This window comes from Oncorhynchus keta, chromosome 28 (assembly GCF_023373465.1).
Source record: "Oncorhynchus keta strain PuntledgeMale-10-30-2019 chromosome 28, Oket_V2, whole genome shotgun sequence".
In the NCBI taxonomy this organism is placed as follows: Eukaryota; Metazoa; Chordata; class Actinopteri; order Salmoniformes; family Salmonidae; genus Oncorhynchus; species Oncorhynchus keta.
The window spans coordinates 61981292-62008837 of NC_068448.1; the positions used below are offsets into that span (position 1 = coordinate 61981292).

General features: G+C 41.8%; 1 protein-coding gene across 2 annotated transcripts in view; it reads left to right on the forward strand.

Moving 5' to 3' along the window:
- The window catches only part of fbxo15 (F-box protein 15), a 38933-nt gene extending 11941 nt beyond the window's left edge, over positions 1–26992 (forward strand). The window contains exons 6-13 of one of the 2 annotated variants that reach the window (XM_052483478.1): positions 6442–6642; positions 6832–6961; positions 7246–7328; positions 8415–8560; positions 8999–9123; positions 9299–9457; positions 9584–9695; positions 24827–26992. In XM_052483478.1, the coding sequence (XP_052339438.1) occupies positions 6442–6642; positions 6832–6961; positions 7246–7328; positions 8415–8560; positions 8999–9123; positions 9299–9457; positions 9584–9694 (955 nt within the window). In that variant the 3' untranslated portion in view covers position 9695; positions 24827–26992. Of the gene's footprint in view, positions 1–6441; positions 6643–6831; positions 6962–7245; positions 7329–8414; positions 8561–8998; positions 9124–9298; positions 9458–9583; positions 11776–24826 lie in introns of those variants that run through there. The other variant, XM_035741725.2, reaches the window with a different exon arrangement.
- Positions 26993–27546: the final 554 nt, after the last annotated feature.

Below are 27546 nucleotides of genomic sequence, written 5' to 3' on the forward strand. Positions count from 1 at the left end.
AATATGTGCATTTTCCCACCAGTGGTGTGTTTCAGGTTGTGGATAAAAAATCAGCGTGTGATGTCCTAGTGCACACACAATGTACTTTTTCATTTTCATGGACTGAATAAAATTATAAAGTTCAATGTGTTTCCATCGCGTTTTCATCTCTACCGATAGGTTTGTCGCCAATGTGACTACTCGAGTCAACAGCTCGCAGATACAGTCTAGTCTACATGTTGAGATTATTATTATTCTGGATAAGAGGGAGAATATTTGTATTTGTCAAACGGTAGTCAAGCATCGATCATCATGTCACCAGAATAAGACCCTCAATATTTATTGGAAATGAGCATCACGCTCATCACCTTGCACTTTCACCACCCTGTGAAGTTCATCACTTATTTCATCTGTAGCCTAATATACTGCATGGTTTCCTGAGTTGTAATGGGAAGACCACACACCATATCGTCGCTTGACTCCAAGTTGACTTCAATATGATGGCTGTTATATCAATATTTGCGCATAAAGTTTTTTCCACCTTCATTTGGTGACATTATTAATTGTAGAAACACAAATCGATCCCACCATGTCAAATGTACAAATTATCTGTCTGCATTTCAATCACATCTTTCTGGATTTGTTTTTCTACGATATGTAACTGTGGTTGTAAATGTGGTTACAGTGTGTACACATTAGTGCAGGAAATGAAGAAATGTATTAAAATGCTGGAAGTGAATGCTGGAATTAAACAATTAAAGATGCACTATGCAGAAATCCGTTATTTCCTGGTTGCAAAAAAATCTAATAGTTTGCCTAATTTCTGTTTGTGACAAAATAAGGAAGTATAGTGTTGAATCATTGTACCATCTAAACCCACTGAAATATATTTTCCATAACCAAAAATTGTGTATTTTCAGCTGTTTCAGCTGTTTGAAGCTGGTGTACAAAATCGAAAGTAAAACTTAACATAGCAGCATAAAAATACATCTACCACCAATAGATCTACCACTTCTTAGACTTGCTTTCAATGAGAAAGCTAGAAATGTGTTATAGATGTATGTGAATTTGGTCAGGTCACCCAAAATGTTACATATTGCAGCTTTAACTATGCAAATGAGCAAAAGCTGTGTGATTTAAGAAAACAGAAGCCTTTCTCTAATAATCGCCTCTTGTGTAGAGTGATTGTAACAAATAAACGCCAAGGCTATTAAGGGAAGTTTAAGTCTAGTTTTTTGCTAGGACTGTCTGGGAGTGTTTTGAGTGAGGAGGGGAAAATTGAAAACTAGCTGTTATTGGCAGAGGGGTTTGGAATTGTCTTATTGGTATTAACTAATTTACTGCATCACCAGGCATACCAAACTCCATCCCTCCAAAACAGGCTGCAATTTCAGGCAGTCTTTTTAAACAGCTCTTACAAAAAAAGGGGCATTATCATAATTTTCACAACTTCACAGGATTATTCAACCTCATAGTGTGGAAATATATATATAAAACACAAAGAAAAATAACATGTTTGACTGCACTGAGCCTTTAAGAACTTATTACACATCAACCAGTTATTTGGCTACTATTTTCTATGCCTGCACCGATATGACATTTTTGGCCAATACCAATATCCAATATTTTCCTTGCCAATAACAACAACATTTATCGGCCTTTTAAGCATCCTAGTTCAGTTAAATAGTTAAAACACACACATGGACGCAGCGGTCAAAGGCACTGCATCTCAGTGCAAGAGGCGTCACTACAGTCCCTGGTTCGAATCCAGACTGAATCACATCCGGCCGTGAATAGGGCGGTGCACAATTGGTCCAGAGTCGTCCGGGTTTGGCCTGTGTAGGTCGTCATTGTAAATAAGAGTTTTTTCTTAACTGACTTGCCGAGTTAAATAAAGGTTACACACACCACACTGACCAAAAAGTTATTTTGTTGGTATTTACGTATGCCCACATTACCAGTAAAACATAATCAAAACCTATTTCTTTCACTTACTTGCTGTGCTGTTTCGTTGTTCATTTGTTCAGTCGTTTCTCATACTATGGAACGCCGTTTGGTTATGCTATTTAAATAAGCTTGTTGACCAATCAGGACCTGAATATGACTGCACGTCACATAATATTTCAACGCTTTCATAAATGTTTTACGTAGTTATTACACGTTGATTACACTATCACTCGTATTTCATATGTCACAACGATTCATCAAAACGTATGCTATGATATGCTGGTAAAGTTATCTCATGCACCTACAGTGTTGGTCATAAAAAAAGCTAGCTAGCTCATGGATGCAAAGAATGTTCTTCCCCCAAAACATAGCAAAACGTCAATATTTTTCAGTAGCTATAGTTAGCTAGCTAATTATATAGCTAGGTGTCTTCATCTAAAATAACCCAAATTTCTAAGACAGTTCTTATTTGATTAATGGTGGTCAGACCCATCTATGTGAAGCTAGCCACAATAAGGATTAGACACAATAGTGGTCTTTGCGGTTAGCCTTCAAAATAAAAGTGTGTTATTGACAGTGACGCAAATGAATACAAATGGTCGAATTATGCCATAATTGAATAGATCATGCTAACAATGTTTTTAATGTTATATAAAATCAACAAAAAAAATGTTTTTAATTTGACAAAAATCAGTTGAAATCACACTGGATGTATTATACTTTATAATTGCATTGGGGGCATACTTATTTCACTGTACAGCCTTACCTATAGATTGTGAATCAATGACATGGGTTATCAGTCTACTCAGTGACACCCAGAGAACATTAGCATCGTAGCTCTTATTGCGGGACTCTGAAACAACTGTGAATTTAGCCACATTTATTGTCAACCTATATGTATTGAACACTATTCCCGAGGAAAAGCAATACTGCGTGGATGTTAGCTCTGAGTCTGTTAACTCTGAGGAAGACGTTGGAAAAATATATTGTGGGTATTGAGTAAACTGTTACCCCATTTCATTGCTTCACATTCCAACCTTGTTTAACATTATCTAGTCTAAATATAGCATGATTCCACCAAATGTAACCTTCTGCATCACTTTCACAGAGGTACTTTTATTTTGAAGGCAAACTGCAAATTCCAGTATTGTGCCTAATCCTTATTGTGGCTAGCTTCACAATACATAACTCGGTCTTGTCGAGCATCACTAGCCAGATGAAGCTAGCTGGCTGCTTATAACATTAGCTTTGGGCAACAGGGTTAAGTAGCTGGCTAGCTCTTTATTTTCATGAACTGAAGTTCAATTTCAATAGGTGAACAACAACCTAGCTAATGGCTACCTGGCTACCTAGCTAATACTTACAACAATTCCTAAATCATGGCTAAGAATAATGAAAATGACTGCAGTTTCTACTGGTCATTGTTTTCAAGCTGGTTGTATTGGTGTTAGCTAGGTACCAAGCTAAAGCTAGCTACCCCAGATGTTGTAGTCGAACAAATAGCTTGGCTTCCACGTGAAAATTCATGACGCACAACATTCTATAATAGAACTGTGTTATTTGACGTGTCAAATTAAAAGCTTATTTAACGCTTCAAATAGTGTAATTTGACGTGTGTCTTTTTTGACACCCCTAAGACGCAAACGGCGTTCCATTGTATGTCGTGAAGCTAATAGCAGTGACGCTATTACTGTGTAACTCCGGAAGGGCAACATGTGTATCGGGGCTCGACCAGTCGGCGAAAGCCAACATCTCCCACGACAGTACGGCTGATTGTCAAGGGCAATGAGTTGTCTCGCTGAAATGTTTTAACTCTTTCAAATAACTGCTCGACTTGATGACTGCTCGATCCACACAGCAGACATTGTGGGCTAGGTTAGGAATGCTGTGTTGCACGTGTAGCGCAACATTTTACATGCCGTTATTACGTAATGTACCTATGTTTATGTAGGTATGCATGTCAGCTTTGACATCGGTTTTGCGCATCGGCTTTAAAATAGACATCGGGCCGATACTGATGTTGACATTTTTAGCTAATATCGGCCGATTCCGATATGTTCACAGATTTTTATATCGTGCATCCCAAGTATTTACATAGTGTTGGTGTATTTCTCAGTTCACTCACTTCTCTTCATAACTTCACCTGAATCCGATCACTTCTCACTTGTTTCTCACTTGTTTCGGTCTGATCATTTAGATTGCTGCTGCCTCGTGTTAGCCTGCTGCTATGATAAATCAAATGGCGAAGGACGTTTGCTAGCCTACCAAGCTATCAATGTGCATAATATCTAACAAGCGGGTAGGGTAAAAATGTGAACTGCACAGGCTGACTAAGTGACAGCAAGCTTGTCTGCCCACTGCAAGTTTAGGACACAGACATCCCTCCGCGTGCTGCTCCTAATCTGCAGTTGAATACGACTATGGCCATGTCAACACACCCGTAATGGAGATCATACGAGCCTCCAAAATATAAAACGCCTTGGTCGTTCCACCTCGAAAAGCACAAGAAAGAGGATTTCGATTCCCACCATCTCAGATTGTTCTGAAATTGTTCCTGCAACATTATTTAGTTGAAATATAATTTGATCTGAGAAATTACGATAAATGATTGCATCCAGATTGGCCATAATCAATTAAATAACATCAGATTTGGACCAAACATTTTTTCTAACAATGAGTAAGACATGAAGAATCCAAAGACATGGTTAAACGCCACCCAAGGACCCATGCCCCGCCTCACACCAATCCCACCCCAACAATGACTATATAGTATCAGTTCTCTATGTCTGACGTGTAGTATGGAGTTGCGGTTCTGAGTATTGTTTCTTCATCCTATGTAAAGTATTCTCCGTTTATTTATTCCTTATTCAGAGACATTTGTCATTGAAGTTATCACATCCTTCATCCTGATATTACCAGATGTTGACCACTAGATGGTGCTGTTTCAATTTGGGTGCAATCAATGAGCTTAATTTATCAGATCAAATTATATTTCAACAACATGTTGTAGGAATGCTTATCTTATCTGTTTCTAACTACAGAAACGTTTTGATAACAATCTGAGATCAATCCGCTTCCATTTGTTTTTCTCCTCTCTGTTAATGACCTCTTATTAAAGCACAGGGAGGGAGTTTCTGTCTGAAATGAGATCCGTGCTATGGGGAATACTGATAAGAACACACATGGGTGAAAGCTCATTTAGCATTTCCTCTGCTGTTTTAAGCTCTGTTTTTTTTATTTTTACCTCTGATTAAAAGCAACGCTGGCACTCAACTTCTGAGTTCCATGGCAGTGTGTTTCTGTTTAAATAAATGACTTGACCCCCACCCCTCCCTACACCCCCACCTGCCCAGACTACTACCTCTGGAGACCTGTGGGTTCTTGCAATGCAGGAGGTTGAGATTTACCCAGGTAATGATCATTTCATATGACAACAGTCAGATGAACAAAACACAGAGTCAATGGAATTCTCCCAGGGCTTCCTGGCTGTTGGGGTTCTCCGTTTTATTCTGTTATTTAATTTATGTTGGATGATGGGGCTGCTGCCAGCAGACACAGTATACATCATAATGTGGGGGTATCCCTGGGCTGTGTTTGTAGAAAGAACTGGGTCAGAAATGTATCCTAATACATGCAATTTAATTTCAGCTATCTGCAAGTCATTTCAGTTTTAGTGGGTCATTGTCAATGCTGTGATTTCAATAGCCAAAAACACATTGGTTGGTTTCTTCCTTCAAATGCTTTATTGAACAATGACGGTAGAATGGGAATTTATTTGGCTTACATTGTATGGGCTCAGTCATAAACAGTTTACAGAAAGATAGATATGTTTTCCATTAAGTAATACTGACATAGTCAGAACAACATATACAGAAACAGTCATCATAATTTGACACATTTTAGAAATCATATCATTGTTGTTGTACTCGAGTCCAAGATTCGGACTTGACTCGGATTCGTGACTCGTGATTCGACCCAGACTCAACCAGTAGTGACTTTGTTGTCAGAAAGTCTCTCTCCCTTGCATTATTCAACATTATAGCTACAACAGCAAATGTCAGATGGCTACTGTATTAGCTATTCAAAACAGTCATTTATCCAACTTTCTACGTTACAAAATGTATCTTTGACTACTAACAAAGGTCTGATGATTCGAGCATAAAGGACTCGGACTTGGACTGGAATGCTAGGGACTCGGACTCGAGATCTAGTGACTTGACACTGAATCATGCTTTGTATATTCTATTATGTACATACTGTACTTCTCATAACTTTTTATTTATTTTTTCCTTCTACTTTTTATTACTTGTTATGTTTGAACTTCTCTATTTGGTATTTGATTCTTGATTGATATTGTACTGCATCATTGAGGAGGAGGGTTAGCAAGTAAGCATTTCACTGCACCATGTGCACGTGACCAATACGGCTACATACCGTATTGAAAACTACTAAAATGTATGAAAACCATGTCAGTATCACTTCATTAAATTGTTCTCCTCTTGTTCTCTGTTTCAGAGAGCAGCGTGTGGCCTGGGAGATCACAGTGTGTGACAGGTCGGTCAGTGAGGGGACTTTTGAACAGAGCCACACCTACTACAGTGACACGTCAGTGACATTGTGCTGGACCAACGGTTCATGGCCCGCCTTCCACCAACTCTCTACCATACAGCTTCACGGTGTCAAGAGAGTTCCCCTCAAATGCCCGAGCGCCATCAAGTGAGTTTGCTTTCTTTCCCTCCTCACCATTTCTTTCTTGTTCCCTCCATCTCCTACCACCCGTGCTTCTAGCCATCCAATATCAAATCATATTTGGGAGGTTTTGGTCCTTTGAGTGAAAAGAGCTCTCGTCTTTCAACTGCCCTCTCCCCTTCCCCCTCTGTCCCCTCTGTCACCTCCACCCTTCAGGCCAGGCTGGAGGTCTCTGATGGCTCAGTTGGATATTGACACCATCTCTAAGAGCAGCCAGGTGATTGGTGGAGATAGACTGGTCAAGTTGGTGCTGCTGTCGCCAGGCATCGTCATCGGCATCTGGAGGGTAGGCCAACATTCACAGTATGTGCTGATGATGAGTTGATCTGTTGCTGATAATGATGGAAGAGGAGAACGATAACGAGGGTGATAATGATGGTATTGGTCTATTCCCCAATGATGATGAGGATAATTCGGAGGGGAAGGAAGATATTGAGCAATGATGGTGTTTCTCTATTCCCATGATGATAATAATTATGATGATCAGGAAGAGGATGATGATTAGGAGGGGAATAATATGATCTTAATGATTGAATAATGATGACGTCTATTCCCCGTTTCTCACCACAGGGCCAGTCGTCCATAGCCTTTGTGATGGCCACCTTCCACTACCACAGGCTGTTGGAAAGGAGTCTCCTGGGCTCGTCTGTTTGGTATGCAGCCCCTGTCTTCCCCCGCCCCCACCCAGGTCCAGGCCAGCCGCAACTCTCTGTATTCACCTTTTTCCATAGCTTTATTACCCACAGCAGCTGGCTGCTTCAAAGTGTCTTTGAAGACCGATGTCCCCTAACATGACTACGGGTCAGATTCTTTGTTCCACTATTTAACCCAGAGTTATACATTATTCATATATTATTTTTGCTGCTTATTTGTTAAAAGTACATTAGTCTGTTAGTTTCTATATAATGCTTGTGTTGTTGCAGTTCCCATTGCCAACTATTTTCTTGAGAGTCAAGAAAATAGTTAATTTCAATATTTAACATCTATAAACCAATTTGAGTTCAGCTATTGACAATGATAAACTAATGGCACACAAATCAGTCACTTCTTCTGGCCCTCAAATGTACACTTAGGGCCAATGTCAATAACATGCATGACAGTCTCTCCTGGCACAGAGTGGAGGAGAGATTGACTGCATCACTGCTTTGTAAGTAGTATTGACGTGAGGAATGTACCGAAATGTCTGTTCAGTCAGCTAACACACAGCTCAAAAAACCATACATACTCCACAAGACACGCAATCAGGGGTCGCTTCACAGTCCCCAAGTCAGAACAGAGGCAGGGAGACGCATGGTACTGTATAGAGAAAAGTAACTTGAGGCAAGAAATAAAATAAATAGGAAATAAAACATATAAAACAACAACACAAGGAACAATGTGGACTGTGAAGAGACACACACACTCCCATGATTTTTTTAAATGTTATTTTGTTTTATATTTCTGTTGCTGTTCTTTTTTTATTAGTGGTCTGTATTTTGTCATGTTTTGTGTGGACCCCAGGAAGAACAGCTGCTGCTTCAACAGCTAATGGGGATCCGAATAAAATAAGAAATGTCTAAGATGATGTGTGCCTACTGCACACTGCCTCTACGTTGGTTCTTTGGGTTGATGTGACAGACTTGCAGATGGTGTGCTAACTCCCTCTCCTGGTGACAGGTGGGAATGGTCTTATAGGCCTCTGTTTTACATTCATTCTCTCTCGGTCTGTGTCTCTGTCTCTCTATCATTTTTTCTCCCAGCCCCTACACCATTCCAGAGAACAGGCCTCTTTTTGATGACGTGGACCCAAACTACGGTCTCCATGGTTACACGCTACACATTACCCTCCACAACACTGTGACGGAGATCATGTCTGGCCACTTCCCTCAGCTCTTCTGCCGGAAAGGTTAATAAACCACTGTCCACAGGGCTCAGGGTTATCATAGTCTCGTGTGGCCGCCCTTCCATATCTCGTCTCATTGACTCGTCTATTGGAAGTCTGGTGAGCTTAAGTGTTGTATTTTACATTTGAATGGAAGCGCTGGGGTTCATTTTCCATCTAGACACCGTACACTACCCCTTTGTAGCTTCTTACTGAGGAGAACTTCCCCAGGCGTTCAAACAGAAGGTGAGAAGCCTGGGCTGCTGAGGAGAATGATAGAGTTGGGTTGTTTTTAGCTTAGTGACACTTTTTAATATCAAGTCTACTGAAACTTCCTACAGTACTGTGTGCCCTCGATCAAGTTACTGAGTCAAGTCTTCATTCCTCTGCCTTGTAGTTGCTCTACACAGCTACTTGACCATAGGCTGTTGATGTCTTGATGTGGTCCTTGTGGTTTTCCAGGTCAGATCAATGAAGGTTTCATCCAGCTGAATGCCATCATCAGGAGTAACCAGTCTCGGCAGACCCCTCTCTCTGACAGGGTCAGCCTGCCCTGGAGGTCTGATGCTCTGGAGGGGACTGTGAAGGTACAGGAAAGGAACACTGACTCACTTGTTTAGTTTACAGCAACCACCTGTCATAAGGCCTACCTAACGTTGACATAGCAATGAAATAACAGATGGCATAAACCATCAACACATATTTTTTAGCTAAAGCAGCATTTGTCTGTGTTTTTCTCTCTTCTCTCCTCTCTGTGTGTAGAACTGCTGCATGATGAGCCTGACTCTGCTGGATGAGTCCCAGATACCCTTCTGGTGTGTCAGCACGCCTGTCTCCATGGTGCTGGCCAATGAGGAGCCTTTCTCCTATGACTACCAGGGCCAGCACTTCCTGATCAAGTACAAGGATGCAGAGGGAAAGGTGTGTTTTTAGCTTTATTCAATTATCAGTTATTTGCAGATGCCGCCGTGACTTTTGTTTCTCTACCAAAGTGAATAATAATTATACTAATTTATGTATTATGTTATTTCATATGATTGTGTGTAGGTACAGATGGATGTGGTGCTGCTGGAGGAACAGAGACAGTTATTCCTTATTAATCTGGTTGTCTACATCAGCACAGTCAAAGTCAACCAGCACTTTGGGAGAGCCTACTAAGGTGACTGTTTAGGGGGTACTGTACATTTGTACTATATGATCTCTGCCTATTTTTTTTTTTAAGGTACATTTCCCTATGCCTAGAGCTGTTGTGGTGACCATATTACCGCCACACCGGCGGACACGAGTCATGAAGCCAGTCAAATTCTACGTGACCGTTTAGTCACGGTAATTAGGCTTCTCCAAGCTCTGATGCTGCTGCTGGTCATTAGTAGCCTACCAAACATGCTAACTGCCTGGTACTCAGCACTCATTGTCTCTCTAATCACTCTGACATCAATGCAAATGTATTCGAAAATCTAATCAAACACTTCATGAGAGCCCATCAGCTCATGTTATGCTACATTTCTATAGGCTATGCAATTGTGGGAGAAAACAGCTAATTAAAAGAGGAGGATCCCATCAGCTTTCTATAAGCTAGGCCTACTATATTTATTTCTCAACTTTCTTAATATTAAGAACATTGCTTAAATTGAAAATGAACCACGGGGAAAAGTGTCCTCCTTTCGCTATTTAAGTGCATCGATGACATGTATTTATTCTCACTGCCCGTTTCCATACAGGTGCATGATAATGATCCATTCTAAAGTAAATGTCACACACATTATTTAGTATATGTAAAGACCAGATTAAATCAAGAATAGTCTGATGAGTGACGATATTAGCCTATCACTTGTGAATTCTAAATTATTGCTTGTGAATGATGCCCCCCTATGTTTCGAATCATAGTCGCACACCTCATGTATGTCACGAATCTCGCCGAAGATGGTGCCTCTTCCTGTTCGGGCGGCTCTTGGCGGTCGTCGTCACCGGCCTACTAGCTGCCACCAATCCCCTTTTCTGTTTCATTTAGTTTTGTCTGATTAGTTGCACCTGTTTCTTGTTTAGGTTTAGGTTTCTTAAACCCGGTAGGCCCGCCGGTTTTGTGCGGGCTTGTTTTCTGTTATTTGATGTGTGTGATTTCTGGGGAAGTATTTTGTTCTCGAACCGTTTCGTCCTGTTGTTTTGGACTGGGTCTTATTGCGCCCGTGTGTGTGGCGTTGACCGACACTTGTTTTGGACTGGGTCTTATTGCGCCCGTGTGTGTGGCGTTGACCGACACTGTTGTTTTGGACTGGGTCTTATTGCGCCCGTGTGTGTGGCGTTGACCGACACTTGTTTTGGACTGGGTCTTATTGCGCCCGTGTGTGTGGCGTTGACCGACACTGTGGTTTGGGGAATAAACATTCCACATATCAACTACCCTGCTCTCTGCGCCTGACTCCTCCACCCACTACTTCTAGAAGTACATGACAGAGTAGCCTAGCCTATAGGCCTTTATGTTTTAATAAGGTTTGTATCACAACTAAAGTTAAAAACATTACATTCATAACTGCATTTGTGGTCACTTTTGATAATGGTGTTTTCCGCTAGTGTAACGTTTGTGCTTATAGCCTACTACCATGTGCGCATTGCTGCTCATATAATGTGAAGAGAGAGCCTAATAGTTTATCAACATTTTAAGCTAAAACTGCTGATCTGTTGCGTCAGCCACATTGCATAAAAATATTTTTGGCATGTTAGATCCCAAATTAATACAACCACTATCACATCCCACAACTGTCCCAGACTATGTTTGGAATATTTATTTCTTGCACAGAATAGAATAGGTTGATTTTTGTACTATGGAGGTGATGAATTTGGATTTCTAAACTTCAAATATTATTAATCATTAGTTATGCTAGAGACATGAGGGGTGCCATAGTCTAGGGTCTACACCAGAGGTTAGGAGGAAGGTATATTAAGGTGCAATTAAGCTTGGAATGTACTGAGTGTAGGGAAAACGATCACATGTGGCCGGCATTGATAAGGGGAGAGAGCCATGAATTAGCGATGAAGAGTGTCCAGGTCACGTTAAGGGGGAAGGAACAGTTTATTGCCCGTATCACTTAGTTTCCTGCCTAGCAATAAAGATACAATGTTTAGCGAGAAGGAGGAGACTCCACCCAAAGTGTGGGTGTGTATACCACCACTGGTGGAACCATGTCTTTGTCGGTACAGCTGTTCGATCCTCTGGGATGAATAAACTTGGTTTGAGCTTTCATAGTGTCCGTTGAGTTCTTACTATGATAATTAGAACCTAGCAGGAGGGTAGATTCACATAGGCTAGTGCTTTTGCTGTCCGTTAGGCCTACTTATCCTGTTGGCTGACGAAAAGTAAATGTGGACAGGTCATACAATATCTTCAATATGCACCTCGGAATTGGATAAGGACGCGCAGTTCTGTCCCTGATGTGTCTGCCTTAAATTGTAGCCTGTGAGAAAGACCCAATCACGTGACTGAGAGCTGTATGAGTGAGAGACTCATCGGATTGCACAGCACATTCAGGGAGAAGGGCACACACAACGCAACACTCCAGGATGTAAAAGGCATGGATTTTTTTTAGGGTGCATTACGGCCACAAAGGGAATGCCGCTGTGAACTTCGAGGCATTTTCAAGTGCTTGTCAAATTGTGAAGAAGTGACTATTGGAGTGTGTACAGCCTGCACAAAAAACAGCTGAGCTCATGCCTTTCAAGCAACTTTTTTCAAATCATCATTAGTCTCATCATGAAGAATTACAATGTATTTATAAATCAAAACATGTAGCCCAATGTTTGTAGAACAACTAAAGTTACATTAATAACTCTAAATTAAGCAGATAGGAGGACCTGTTTCTTTGTTAAGCGCTCAACACAGAATAGACGCATGTGACACTCCCTCAAATCCTTTGGAGAAAATGTCCTTTCTATTTTATTCAGCTTTGTTTAATTGTATTCTTCACAATATAAAACAATGCCACAGAATTATAAGCAAATCTTGTCTGATAAATGAACTAGTGTAGCCCACAGCCATTTGGCATAGTCATTTTAAAATGGCTTGTAGGCTATGTGTGGAAGCCAGGAGATGCTAAATGTGTTTATGTTAATTAACAGGTCAATTGCCTGAGACAGACCAGTTGTTTGCTTGACAATCCCCTGCCGACAATTTCGTGACAGCCACAGCCCTACCTATGCCCCAAAAGATCTTTAAAAATACTTCATCTGTTATGTGTTTGTGTGTTTCTTGTCCTTTGTGGGAGGCACAATGTGTTTGTCATGGTGACAGCAGATAATATCATAGCCCTGTTGGAATACTTGCTGAATATTTAATGCTAAATAATATAATATTTCAATACAAGTGCCAGACTAAGTTACCATGGTTCAGACATGGAGGGCTCTATTTGAACAAACCCAATGTAATGGTAAATATAACATGCTGACTAGACCGGCCACATTACATGTCCAAGCTTTATTTAATTATTTCATCCAAACTGCTTACAAAGATCCAGCAACAAAAAAAAGGACCATATGCATTTCAGGTAAAATAACAAACCACTGTTTATCTCCCAGGACAAATTAGTTATCTACAGTAAGCTAGCTAAATGTCCATGAATGTTTTGTGTGTTCCGACCTGTCCCAAAGTTAATAAGAGTTGCTTCTCAGTTGGTTTTGGTATTTTAATCTGCGTGAATGCGTCTGGTGGGGATAGACAAAAATGGCAAGGTGGCCGATGCACGCGTGGGGCCGGTTTGGTTAAGTTTTAAGCTCTGACGGTCGCTATAGGTTCAGGGGTGTGTCAAATACTTTTGTTATTTTCACAACCAGAATTAGGGGCGCAGCAACTTGAATAAACAAGGTAAGTGTGTAAGCAAGTTGAAGGTGTGTCGAGGCTTGACGCCTCACGGGCCAACCGGGACGTGCTCCATGGCTAAATATGTGGTTGCTTCAAGTTGTGTATTCACGGTATTTTATGTATTGCATTGTCATCAACTCCTGTTTGAATGTTAGTCCGTTGTAGCTTAGTTAAATAGCCTACAGAAACAAAATGTATACCTATCCCATATTTGCAAAACATGTTGAACATGTTTTTGAACAGTAATTGCATGGCTTCCATATGCAAATATATTGATAACATAGCATTCACACTGATATTGGCCTACTGTAAAGTGCATTATGTCTGAGCCATGGACATGCCTAACATTGTCAATAAGCAAGATTGAATTCACTATTTATAAGACTAAACGAAAATTATCATCACCGACCATACCGACCACTTATTGCAGGCATTTTACTGATATCATTCATTACAATAAGTAGCTTATACTAGAGAAATGTGAAGTTTGGAATTAAATACGTTTGCTAATATGGGTGGTTGTTAATGGGACAATTGATGGCTAATACAATAAAACTAGTAGTAGTAGTTGAAAGGATCATTTAATAAAACTGGTGCACAGTAATGTTATAAATGTGTCATTCTATCAATCGTTGGCGCATCAATCCAGGCAATTTATGATAAGACCTAAAAAAGACAGCAAATAATTCTAATCAAATTAGAATAAAATAAAACAACTTGTTTGAAATAGCCTATGTCTAAATAAAGTTACAGGCACCATAATTGCTTCCCGTGGGCATATAATTTTAGGCCTAAAACTACGGCGACTGTGGAGGGTTTTATGCACATCCAAACTTTTCACGTGAGCTGGAAATATGAAGAGCAAGGGGAATGCCTACTCGCTGTTACTACTCCAAAATATACAGTGCCTTCAGAAAGTATTAACAGCATTTGACTTTTTCCACATTTTGTTGTGTTATAACCTGAATTTAAAATATATTACATTTTAGATTTTTTTGGTCACTGGCCTACACACAATACCCCATATTCCCAGTGGAATTGTTTTTTTTTTTTTTTTTTAAATACTCATTCATTACAAATGAAAAACTGATGGCTTGAGTCAATTAGTATTCAACCCATTTGTTATGGCAAGCCTAAATAAGTTCAGGAGTAAAAATGTGCTTTACAAGACATAATAAGTCAAATCAAATCAAATTGTATTTGTCACATACACATGGTTAGCAGATGTTAATGCGAGTGTAGCGAAATGCTTGTGCTTCTAGTTCCGACAATGCAGTAATAACCAACAAGTAATCTAACTAACAATTCCAAAACTACTGTCTTATACACAGTGTAAGGGGATAAAGAATATGTGCATAAAGATATATGAATGAGTGATGGTACAGAGCAGCATAGGCAAGATACAGTCGATGGTATCGAGTACAGTATATACATATGAGATGAGTATGTAAACAAAGTGGCATAGTTTAAGTGGCTAGTGATACATGTATTACGTAAGGATGCAGTAGATGATATAGAGTACAGTAAATACGTATGCATTTGAGATGAATAATGTAGGGTATGTAACATTATATTAGGTAGCATTGTTTAAAGTGGCTAGTGATATATTTTACATAATTTCCCATCAATTCCCATTATTAAAGTGGCTGGAGTTGAGTCAGTGTCAGTGTGTTGGCAGCAGCCACTCAATGTTAGTGGTGGCTGTTTAACAGTCTGATGGCCTTGAGATAGAAGCTGTTTTTCAGTCTCTCGGTCCCAGCTTTGATGCACCTGTACTGACCTCGCCTTCTGGATGATAGCGGGGTGAACAGGCAGTGGCTCGGGTGGTTGTTGTCCTTGATGATCTTTATGGCCTTCTGTTAGTGGAATTTCTAAATTCCTATATGTTTTATAGCCAAATCAAATTTGCGCTCTAGTTCATTAATGAGGTGTAAGTTCATTAATTATGCATGAAGTAGATCGAGACCAGTCTTAAAAGCCAGGTAAACAGCGTTTAATTCAAGTGAGTACTAACCACATACACATATTTCCACAGGTTATAAACTGAAAATGACATCATCAGTTTCCCACACTCTCTCCGATTCCCACAATAGCCCAGTGTTTTCCGGTCAAGAGATGTCTTCTACTCCCCTCATAACCCAGACATTCCAATTTGTCTAAAAGATATCTTCTCCTCCACAAATGGTACATCAAGGACCATTCTTATCTGTCAGAAAAGATACATCATCCCTCTCCCTTAAACTTCCCGTGAGGTACAGACAATTCGTTTTGCTTACATTTTCAGGAACAGCTTAACCAAGAGCCCATACATAATAGTATTAGAATAAATGGTTCTAATTGAAATGTATACATTATTAATCATTTCAACAATAATTTCATCCAACACCTTCCTGTAACATCGGGTGGTGTAGTTGTCCTGGAGGGCAGGTAGTTTGCCCCCGGTGATGCGTTGTGCAGACCTCACTACCCTCTGGAGAGCCTTACGGTTGTGGGCGGAGCAGTTGCCGTACCAGGCGGTGATACAGCCCGACAGGATGCTCTCGATTGTGCATCATTCTTTCCCCGAGATGGCATAGCAGTTCAGACGTCTTTTGTCCTCGTCTTGTCGTGTCCTGTATATATATATATTTACAACTTTTTTTCACATACATTTTATTTTTATTTTCCATCAACTCATCTTCAAAACACTCTCCTGCAACCCGCCTCACCAATTTATATTTATAAATATGTATTATTTACCTCAAATCTGCAATCCTCCAAGAAGCTAGCCAGAAGCTAGCCAGAAACTCCAAGAAGCTAGCCAGAAACTAACCAGAAGCTAGCCAGGAGCTAGCTAGAAGCTAATCAGAAGCAAGTTCAGAAGCTAGTTAGCTTCTTTACTGGCAAATCGTTAGTATTCAGCTAACCACGGTTTGTGGTCATCAGCTATCCTTTAGCTCGAAAATCTATCGGCAGTTTTGTACGGCGCAGCGCGGCTCAGAACGGAACATACCGACCATTTTTTCTCTCCATGTCCTTGGATTTCAACTGCTCTCTGGACATTAATTCCCGGATCTCACAGCTAGCTAGCTGCTATCCGTGTGTCTATCTGCTCTCGTCGATTCCGGAGCAAACATCAATTACTACCCGGAGCTAGCCAGCTCCGTCAATCACTCCTGAGCTCCGTCAATCACTCCTGGGCTGCAGTCACCTATCCGGACCTGTTTTACTGCCTACGCGGAGCCCCACCGGGCCTTCACAACTGGACTGCCGACGTTATCTACCCGAAGGAGATCCGGCTGGCTCCTCCGTCGCGACGTTACCTGAACGCCCATCTGCGGCCTGCTAACCGTTAGCTGTCTTACCGGCTGCTCTCAGAATAGACAATCAGAGAATTTATTTATTTTTATTATTATTATGTTTCTTCTTGGGCCTCTATAACTATATCTATTGTTTTTATTTTATTTTTGTTGTTGTGTGATTTGGACTAATCCCCTCTACCACACGGAACCCCACTAATCTACTGACGGAACGCAAGAGGTGGCTAACAACAGACCTCCATCCTATGCTAGCTTGCTACCGATGTCCTGGCTAGCTGTCTAAATCGCCGCGACCCCCAAACCAACCACTCCACTCACTGGACTCTTTTGATCACTCGACTAAGGATGCCTCTCCTTAATGTCAATATGTCTTGTCCATTGCTGTTCTGGTTAGTGTTTATTGGCTTATTTCACTGTAGAGCCTCTAGTCCTGCTCACTATACCTTATCCAACCTATTAGTTCCACCACCCACACATGCAATGACATCTCCTGGTTTCAATGATGTTTCTAGAGACAATATCTCTCTCTTCATCACTCAATTCCTAGGTTTACCTCCACTGTATTCACATCCAACCATACCTTTGTCTGTACATTATACCTTGATGCTATTTTATCGCCCCCAGAAACCTCCTTTTCTCTGTTCCAGACGTTCGAGACGACCAATTCTTATTGCTTTTAGCCGTACCCTTATTCTTCTCCTCCTATGTTCCTCTGGCGATGTAGAGGTGAATCCAGGCCCTGCAGTGCCTAGCTCCACTCCTATTCCCCAGGCACTCTCTTTTGATGACTTCTGTAACCGTAATAGCCTTGGTTTCATGCATGTTAACATTAGAAGCCTCCTCCCTAAGTTTGTTCTATTCACTGCTTTAGCACACTCTGCCAACCCGGATGTTCTAGCTGTGTCTGAATCCTGGCTTAGGAAGACCACCAAAAATTCGGAAATTTTAATTCCAAATTACAACATTTTCAGACAAGATAGAACTGCCAAAGGGGGCGCTGTTGCAATATACTGCAAAGATAGGGTGCATAGTTCTGTCCTACTATCCAGGTCTGTACCCAAACAATTTGAACTTCTACTTTTAAAAATCCACCTCTCTAAAAACAAGTCTCTCACCGTTGCCGCCTGCTATAGACCACCCTCTGCCCCCAGCTGTGCTCTGGACACCATATGTGAACTGATTGCCCCCCATCTATCTTCAGAGCTCGTGCTGCTAGGCAACCTAAACTGGAACATGCTTAACACCCCAGCCATCCTACAATCTAAACTTGATGCCCTCAATCTCACTCAAATTATCAATGAACCTACCAGGTTAGATATCATCCTAACCAACTTCCCCTCTAAATACACCTCTGCTGTCTTCAACCAAGATCTCAGCGATCACTGCCTCATTGCCTGCATCCGTAATGGGTCAGCGGTCAAACGACCTCCACTCATCACTGTGAAACGCTCCCTGAAACACTTCAGCGAGCAGGCCTTTCTAATCGACCTGGCCGGGGTATCCTGGAAGGATATTGATCTCATCCCGTCAGTAGAGGACGCCTGGATATTTTTTTTTTAAATGCCTTCCTAACCATCTTAAATAAACATGCCCCATTCAATAAATTTAGAACAAGGAACAGATATAGCCCTTGGTTCTCCCCAGACCTGACTGCCCTTAACCAACACAAAAACATCCTATGGCGTTAGCATCGAACAGCCCCCGTGATATGCAGCTGTTCAGGGAAGCTAGAAACCGTTATACACAGGCAGTTAGAAAAGCCAAGGCTAGCTTTTTCAAGCAGAAATTTGCCTCCTGCAACACTAACTCAAAAAAGTTCTGGGACACTGTAAAGTCCATGGAGAATAAGAACACCTCCTCCCAGCTGCCCACTGCACTGAAGATAGGAAACACTGTCACCACTGATAAATCCACCATAATTGAGAATTTCAATCAGCATTTTTCTACGGCTGGCCATGCTTTCCACCTGGCTACTCCTACCCAACAGCACTGCACCCCCAACAACAACTCGCCCAAGCCTTCCCCATTTCCCCTTCTCCCAAATCCATTCAGCTGATGTTCTGAAAGAGCTGAAAAATCTGGACCCCTACAAATCAGCCGGGCTAGACAATCTGGACCCTTTCTTTCTAAAATTATCTGCCGAAATTGTTGCCACCCCTATTACTAGCCTGTTCAACCTCTCTTTCGTGTCATCTGAGATTCCCAAAGATTAGAAAGCAGCTGCGGTCATCCCCTCTTCAAAGGGGGGACACTCTTGACCCAAACTGCTACAGACCTATATCTATCCTACCATGCCTTTCTAAGGTCTTCGAAAGCCAAGTCAACAAACAGATTACCGACCATTTCGAATCTCACCATACCTTCTCTGCTATGCAATCTGGTTTCAGAGCTGGTCATGGGGTGCACCTCAGCCACGCTCAAGGTCCTAAACGATATCTTAACCGCCATCGATAAGAAACATTACTGTGCAGCCATATTCATTGATCTGGCCAAGGCTTTCGACTCTGTCAACTACCACATCCTCATCGGCAGACTCGACAGCCTTGGTTTCTCAAATGATTGCCTCGCCTGGTTCACCAACTACTTCTCTGATAGAGTTCAGTGTGTCAAATCGGAGGGTCTGCTGTCCGGACCTCTGGCAGTCTCTATGGGGGTGCCACAGGGTTCAATTCTTGGACCGACTCTCTTCTCTGTATACATCAATGAGGTCGCTCTTGCTGCTGGTGAGTCCCTGATCCACCTCTACGCAGACGACACCATTCTGTATACTTCCGGCCCTTCTTTGGACACTGTGTTAACAACCCTCCAGGCAAGCTTCAATGCCATACAACTCTCCTTCCGTGGCCTCCAATTGGTCTTAAATACAAGTAAAACTAAATGCATGCTCTTCAACCGATCGCTACCTGCACCTACATGGACAACTACAAATACTTAGGTGTCTGGTTAGACTGTAAACTCTCCTTCCAGACCCATATCAAACATCTCCAATCCAAAGTTAAATCTAGAATTGGCTTCCTATTTTGCAACAAAGCATCCTTCACTCATGCTGCCAAACATACCCTTGTAAAACTGACCATCCTACCAATCCTCGACTTTGGCGATGTCATTTACAAAATAGCCTCCAATATCCTACTCAATAAATTGGATGCAGTCTATCACAGTGCAATCCGTTTTGTCACCAAAGCCCCATATACTACCCACCATTGCGACCTGTACGCTCTCGTTGGCTGGCCCTCGCTTCATACTCGTCGCCAAACCCACTGGCTCCATGTCATCTACAAGACCCTGCTAGGTAAAGTCCCCCTTATCTCAGCTCGCTGGTCACCATAGCATCTCCCACCTGTAGCACACGCTCCAGCAGGTATATCTCTCTATCTCTCTAGTCACCCCCAAAACCAATTCTTTCTTTGGCCGCCTCTCCTTCCAGTTCTCTGCTGCCAATGACTGGAACGAACTACAAAAATCTCTGAAACTGGAAACACTTATCTCCCTCACTAGCTTTAAGCACCAACTGTCAGAGCATCTTACAGATTACTGCACCTGTACATAGCCCACCTATAATTTAGCCCAAACAACTACCTCTTTCCCAACTGTATTTAATTTATTTATTTATTTAGCTCCTTTGCACCCCATTATTTTTATTTCTACTTTGCACATTCTTCCATTGCAAAACTACCATTCCAGTGTTTTACTTGCTATATTGTATTTACTTTGCCACCATGGCCTTTTTTTGCCTTTACCTCCCTTCTCACCTAACTTGCTCACATTGTATATAGACTTGTTTATACTGTATTATTGACTGTATGTTTGTTTTACTCCATGTGTTGTTGTATCTGTCGAACTGCTTTGCTTTATCTTGGCCAGGTCGCAATTGTAAATGAGAACTTGTTCTTAATTTGCCTACCTGGTTAAATAAAGGTGAAATAAAAAATAAATAAATAAAAAATCTGTAGAAGTTTGAGTGCTTTTGGTGACAAGCCAAATTTCTTCAGCCTCCTGAGGTTGAAGAGGCGCTGCTGCGCCTTCTTCACGATGCTGTCTGTATGAGTGGACCAATTCAGTTTGTCTGTGATGTGTATGCCGAGGAACTTAAAACTTACTACCCTCTCCACTACTGTTCCATCTATGTGGATAGGGGGTGTTCCCTCTGCTGTTTCCTGAAGTCCACAATCATCTCCTTAGTTTTGTTGACGTTGAGTGTGAGGTTATTTTCCTGACACCACACTCCGAGGGCCCTCACCTCCTCCCTGTCGGCCGTCTCGTCGTTGTTGGTAATCAAGCCTACCACTATTGTGTCGTCCGCAAACTTGATGATTGAGTTGGAGGCGTGCGTGGCCACGCAGTCGTGGGTGAACAGGGAGTACAGGAGAGGGCTCAGAACGCACCCTTGTGGGGCCCCAGTGTTGAGGATCAGCGGGGTGGAGATGTTGTTGCCTACCCTCACCACCTGGGGGCGGCCCGTCAGGAAGTCCAGTACCCAGTTGCACAGGGCGGGGTCGAGACCCAGGGTCTCGAGCTTGATGACGAGCTTGGAGGGTACTATGGCGTTGAATGCCGAGCTGTAGTCGATGAACAGCATTCTCACATAGGTATTCCTCTTGTTCAGATGGGTTAGGGCAGTGTGCAGTGTGGTTGAGATTGCATCGTCTGTGGACCTATTTGGGCGGTAAGCAAATTGGAGTGGGTCTAGGGTGTCAGGTAGGGTGGAGGTGATATGGTCCTTGACTAGTCTCTCAAAGCACTTCATGATGACGGAAGTGAGTGCTACGGGCGGTAGTCGTTTTGCTCAGTTACCTTAGCTTTCTTGGGAACAGGAACAGCCCTCTTGAAGCATGTGGGAACAGCAGACTGGTATAGGGATTGATTGAATATGTCCGTAAACACACCGGCCAGCTGGTCTGCGCATGCTCTGAGGGCGCGGCTGGGGATGCCGTCTGGGCCTGCAGCCTTGCGAGGGTTAACACGTTTAAATGTCTTACTCAACTCGGCTGCAGTGAAGGAGAGTCCGCATGTTTTCGTTGCAGGCCGTGTCAGTGGCACTGTATTGTCCTGAAAGCGGCCAAAAAGTTATTTAGTCTGTCTGGGAGCAAGACATCCTGGTCCGTGACTGGGCTGGTTTTCTTCTTGTCGTCCGTGATTGTCTGTAGACCCTGCCACATACCTCTTGTGTCTGAGCCATTGAATTGTGACTCTACTTTGTCTCTATACTGACGCTTAGCTTGTTTGATAGCCTTGCGTAGGGAATAGCTGCAGTGTTTGTGTTCGGTCATGTTACCAGTCACCTTGCCCTGATTAAAAGCAGTGGTTTGCGCTTTCAGTTTCACGCGAATGCTGCCATCAATCCATGGTTTCTGGTTAGGGAATGTTTTAATCGTTGCTATGGGAACGACATCTTCAACGCACGTTCTAATGAACTCGCACACCGAATCAGCGTATTCATCAATGTTGTTATCTGACGCAATACGAAACATATCCCAGTCCACGTGATGGAAGCAGTCTTGGAGTGTGGAGTCAGCTTGGTCGGACCAGCGTTGGACAGACCTCAGCGTGGGAGCTTCTTGTTTTAGTTTCTGTCTGTAGGCAGGGATCAACAAATTGGAGTCGTGGTCAGCTTTTCCGAAAGGAGGGCGGGGCAGGGCCTTATATGCGTCGCGGAAGTTAGAGTAACAATGATCCAAGGTTTTTCCACCCCTGGTTGCGCAATCGATATGCTGATAAAATTTAGGGAGTCTTGTTTTCAGATTAGCCTTGTTAAAATCCCCAGCTACAATGAATGCAGCCTCCGAATAAATTGATTCCAGTTTGCAAAGAGTCAAATAAAGTTCATTCAGAGCCATCGATGTGTCTGCTTGAGGGGGAATATATACGGCTGTGATTATAATCAAAGAGAATTCTCTTGGTAGATAATGTGGTCGCCATTTGATTGTGAGGAATTCTAAATCAGGTGAACAGAAGGATTTGAGTTCCTGTATGTTTCTTTCATCACACCATGTCTCGTTAGCCATAAGGCATACGCCCCCGCCCCTCTTCTTACCAGAAAGATGTTTGTTTCTGTCGGTGCGTGGAGAAACCCGCTGGCTGCACCGCCTCCGATAGCGTCTCTCCAGTGAGCCATGTTTCCATGAAGCAAAGAACGTTACAGTCCCTGATGTCCCTCTGGAATGCTACCCTTGCTCGGATTTCATCAACCTTGTTGTCAAGAGACTGGACATTGGCGAGAAGAATGCTAGGAAGTGGTGCACGATGTGCCTGTCTCTGGAGTCTGACCAGAAGACCGCCTCGTTTCCCTCTTTACGGAGTCGTTTTTTGGGTCGCCACATGGGATCCATTCCGTTGTCCTGGTTGAAAGGCAGAACACAGGATCCGCGTCGCGAAAATCATATTCTTGGTCGTACTGATGGTGAGTTGACGCTGATCTTATATTCAGTTGTTCTTCTCGACTGCATGTAATGAAACCTAAGATGACCTGGGGTACTAATGTAAGAAATAACACGTAAAAAAAAAAAAAAAAAAAAAAAACACTGCATAGTTTCCTAGAACGCGAAGCGACGCGGCCATCTTTGTCGGTGCCGGAAGAAAATGGACTCACTATGTGCGCAATAATAGTGTACCCCACACATGCAATTATCTGAGGTCCCTCAGTCGAGCACTGAATTTCAAATCCAGATTTAACCACAAAGACCAGGGAGGTTTTCCAATGCCTCGCAAAGAAGGGCACCTATTGGTAGATGGGTAAAAACATTTAAACTGACATTGAATGTTCTGTTGAGCATGGTGAAGTTATTGATTACACTTTGGATGGTGTATCAATACACCCAGTCACTACAATGATAGAGGCATCCTTCCCAACTCATTTGAAAAGAGGAAGGAAATCCCTCAGGGATTTCACCATGAGGCCAATGGTGACTTTAAAAGAGTTACAGTTTAATGAATGTGATAGAAGAAAACAGAGGATGGATCAACAACATGGTAGTTGCTCCACAATACTAACGTAATTGACAGAGCGAAAAGAAGAAAGCTGGTACAGAATACAAATATTCCAAAACATGCATCCTGTTTGCAACAAGGCACTAAAGTAATACTGCCAAAAAATGTGACCAAGCAATTCTCTTTTTGTCCTGAATAAAAGTGTTATGTTTGGGTCAAATCCAATACAACACATTACTGAGTACCCCTCTCCATATTTTCAAGCATCGTGGTGGCTGCATCATGTTATAGGTATGCTTGCAGTCGTTAAGGCCTGGGGAGTTTTTCAGGACAAACAATTAATGGATTTGATCTAAGCACAGGCAAAATCCTAGAGGAAAACCTTGTTCAGGCAGCTTTCTACCAGACACTGTGCGATGAATTCACCTTTCAGCAGGACACTAACCTAAAATACAAGGCCAAATTTACACTGGAGTTGCTTACCAGGAGGACATTGAATGTTCCTGAGTGGCCGAGTTACAGTTTTGACTCAAATCTACTTGAAAATCTATGGCAAGACCTGAAAATGTTTGTCTAGCAATGATCAACAACCAATTTGACAGAGCTTGAACAATGTTGAAAATAATATTGGGTAAATGTTGCACAATCCAGGTGTGGAAAGCTCTTAGAGACTTACCCAGAAAGACTCACCTGTAATCACTGCCAAATGTGCTTCTACAACGTATTGACTCAAGGGTGATACTTATGTAAATTAATATTTTCTGTGTTTCGTTTTCAATACATTTGAAAAAATGTCTAAAACATGTTTTCACTTTGTCATCATGGTGTTTTGTGTGTAGGTGGGTCAAAAAATGTTTTTATGGATTTAATTCAGGTGGTAACACAACAAAATGTTCAATACATCAATGGCTATGAATACTTTCTTAAGGCACTGCAAATGCCATTATCGTGTATGTGATGTAAGTAGTTTAGAGGCCTCTCTTTTAAAAATGGTACAGTAAAAATATTTCTAGTCCATAACATAGACAGATGAGTAGTTGTTCTCTATTAATCCATTGAGTTTGCTGACATGGATTGTGTATGTGTGCCATTCAGAAGGTGAATGGGCAAGACAAAATATTTAAGTGTCTTTGAATGGGGTATGGTGGTAGGGGCCGAGCGCACCGGTTTGAGAGAGTCAAGAGCTGCTGTTTATTTTTTCACACTCAACAGTTTCCCGTGTGTATCAAGAATGGTCTGCAACCCAAAGGACATCCAGCCAACTTGACATAATTGCGGGAAGCATTGGAGTCAACATTGCCCAGCATCCCTGTGGAACGCTTGACACCTTGTAGAGTTCATGCCCCGACGAATTGAGGCTGTTCTGAGGGTATAAGGTGGTTGCAACTCAATATTAGGAAGGTGTTCTTAATATTTTGTAAACTCAGTGTATATACAGTGCATTCGGGGAAGTGCACCAGTCCCTACTGCAGCAAAGCACCCTGGGGATGTGATGAAAGAAATAAAAGCTGAAATAAATCATTCTCCCTTCTATTATTCTGACATTTCACATTCTTAAAATAAAGTGGTGATCCTAACAGACCAAAGACAGGGAATTTTTACCAGGATTAAATGTCAGGAATTGTGAAAAACGGAGTTTAAATGTATTTGGCTAAGGTGTCTGTAAACTTGTGACTTCAACTGTACTTCCGTCTGAAGGTATATACTTCCGCGTATGCTGTGCATTGCTACCGAAACAAAAAATAAAACAAATTGAATAAGTCAATACAATTTGTCTCACTTTTTGAATGAACTTACTGGGTATAAACATATCACATCACACAATTCACTGGCGACACTAAATCTGTTTAGAAGAGGTTGAGAGATCGTCTCTCCTTGTTAAGCATTTCCCATAATACCATAATGTTCATGCAAATTCTACAGTGCAGATGGCTTGACCGAGATTTCCATTTAGGTTGACCGCAGTGCCAATTTGACTTTGTCCATCAGTCGAAGTAGACTATCATGTCTGTCAGCAAAAGCTATGGGAATTAAACACTCTTTAAAAACAATGTTGAAAAGGGGATAATGTTAGCTAACCCCGCTAGTTTGGCCTACGTTGTTGGGAGAAAAAGGTGCATTGGGTCTAATTACCACTATGTTTAGTTAACTGTACAAAGTTTCTACCAATAGCTTGCAAAGTAAACATCAACTAACAGTACATCGGCAAATGCGCTTGACAGTCAGAGCCTGGGAAATGAACCTAAACCACTCGTCAGGTATGGTTCACTTTTATTTTATATCACTCAAACATCCAATTAAAGTGAATCACGTCAAATCAATTTGTCTCACTTTTTGAATGAAGTTACTGGGTATGAACGTATCACATCATCATATCACAATTCACTAGCGTGTGGCGACACTAAATCTCTTGAGAGGTTCAGATATTGGAGCGTCTCTCCCTGTCAAGCATATTCTGCGTGCATGCAAATTCTATAGGGCAGATGGCTTGACAGAGTTTTTTTTTCATTTCCAGGATAGTTTGACCGCAGTAAATTGGCTAGCTCTCTAATAACAGATCACATCAATATGGCTAGTTAAGGTAACTGTCAGGGGATAAACTACAGGGCTATATCCAAATATTTTCTGATTTTCATGTAATCTGTAATGGTGATGACAGATGTCCGACTGACAACTTAACCATGACGAGGACTTGACGATGTCAAGCTCTTTCCAAAAGCCTCATCTCTGATGAAGCAAGCTAATGGACATGTTGTTTGCTTTACTATCTAGCTAGCTACATGCCAAATGGATAGGCTTCCCTCACCTATCAAAAATTACATGTTCAACTGATGTTTACTGATCATGAAAGCATGCAGTTACTTACTGTATACAACAGATGATAGAGTTAAACATGGAATAATTGGAAATGTGTAGTTCTGACTGCTCTTCAAGAGGTGATGATATTAAACCAAATAGTTAACATTTATTAAACAATCCCTTGAAAATAGTAGTTGTCTGTCAGGATTTGGCCAGGATTGTTCCGGTTTTGGCCACTAGATGCCCCCATTGTGCATTTTGACCCTTTTGTTTTCCCTTGATTCCAGTTATTAATTGCACCTGTGCCTCGTTTCCCTTGAATGTATTTAAACTCTTAGTTTTCCTCAGTTCTTTGCTCTGTGTTTGAATGTTAGCACCCAGCCCCAGCGATGCTGTGAACATTTGTTGCGCCAGTTGGACTCTCTTGTGGTACTCTGTTTTTGTTCTCTTTTATTTATTTTTTTTATTATCTTTTGAGGCTTTTCTTTCTGCTGTACTTACCACCTTGTGGATTTACCTTTTGACTTGGAGGATTACCTTTTTCTCTTGGAATTACTTTTGACGTTGTGGATTTATATTTTTACCTGAACTTTCCTTTTTACTTTATTAAAACACTGTCTCAAGTACTGCTGTGTCTGCCTCATCTTCTGGGTTCTGCCGACTATTAGTAGCTCAGTTTGCTAAGTGACTGTTTCTCCCACCGGAGACCCGACTTCGTAACCGGGTCTTGACAGTTGTCAATGGTTTTAGTGGAGCTGGGGGTCTCATTGCCCTCCAGCAGCCAAATCAAACACTCTGCACCGTATTGTGATGTTCTATTGAGAACGACCTATATAAAAAGCACAATGTCTGTTGAATGTTTTTGTTGCTCGTGATATTTTAATAAAACATTGGTGATGTAGCCTACATAAGGCTACTGTGTGTGTCTCCGCTGGCAAAATCAGTGCCATAACCAATTGCGTTATCCCTACGTTTTTGGTCGGTTTTAAATGTCCCGAATTATTGCCGTATTGGCGCACGTTTTTAAGGACACACCTCAACGCCTGCGAGCTGATATAGGACAGGTACATTGCCAACTTTGGTGTTAGGGCTGGAAAGTTTTTACATAACGAATTTGCAAACTAACGTGAGTT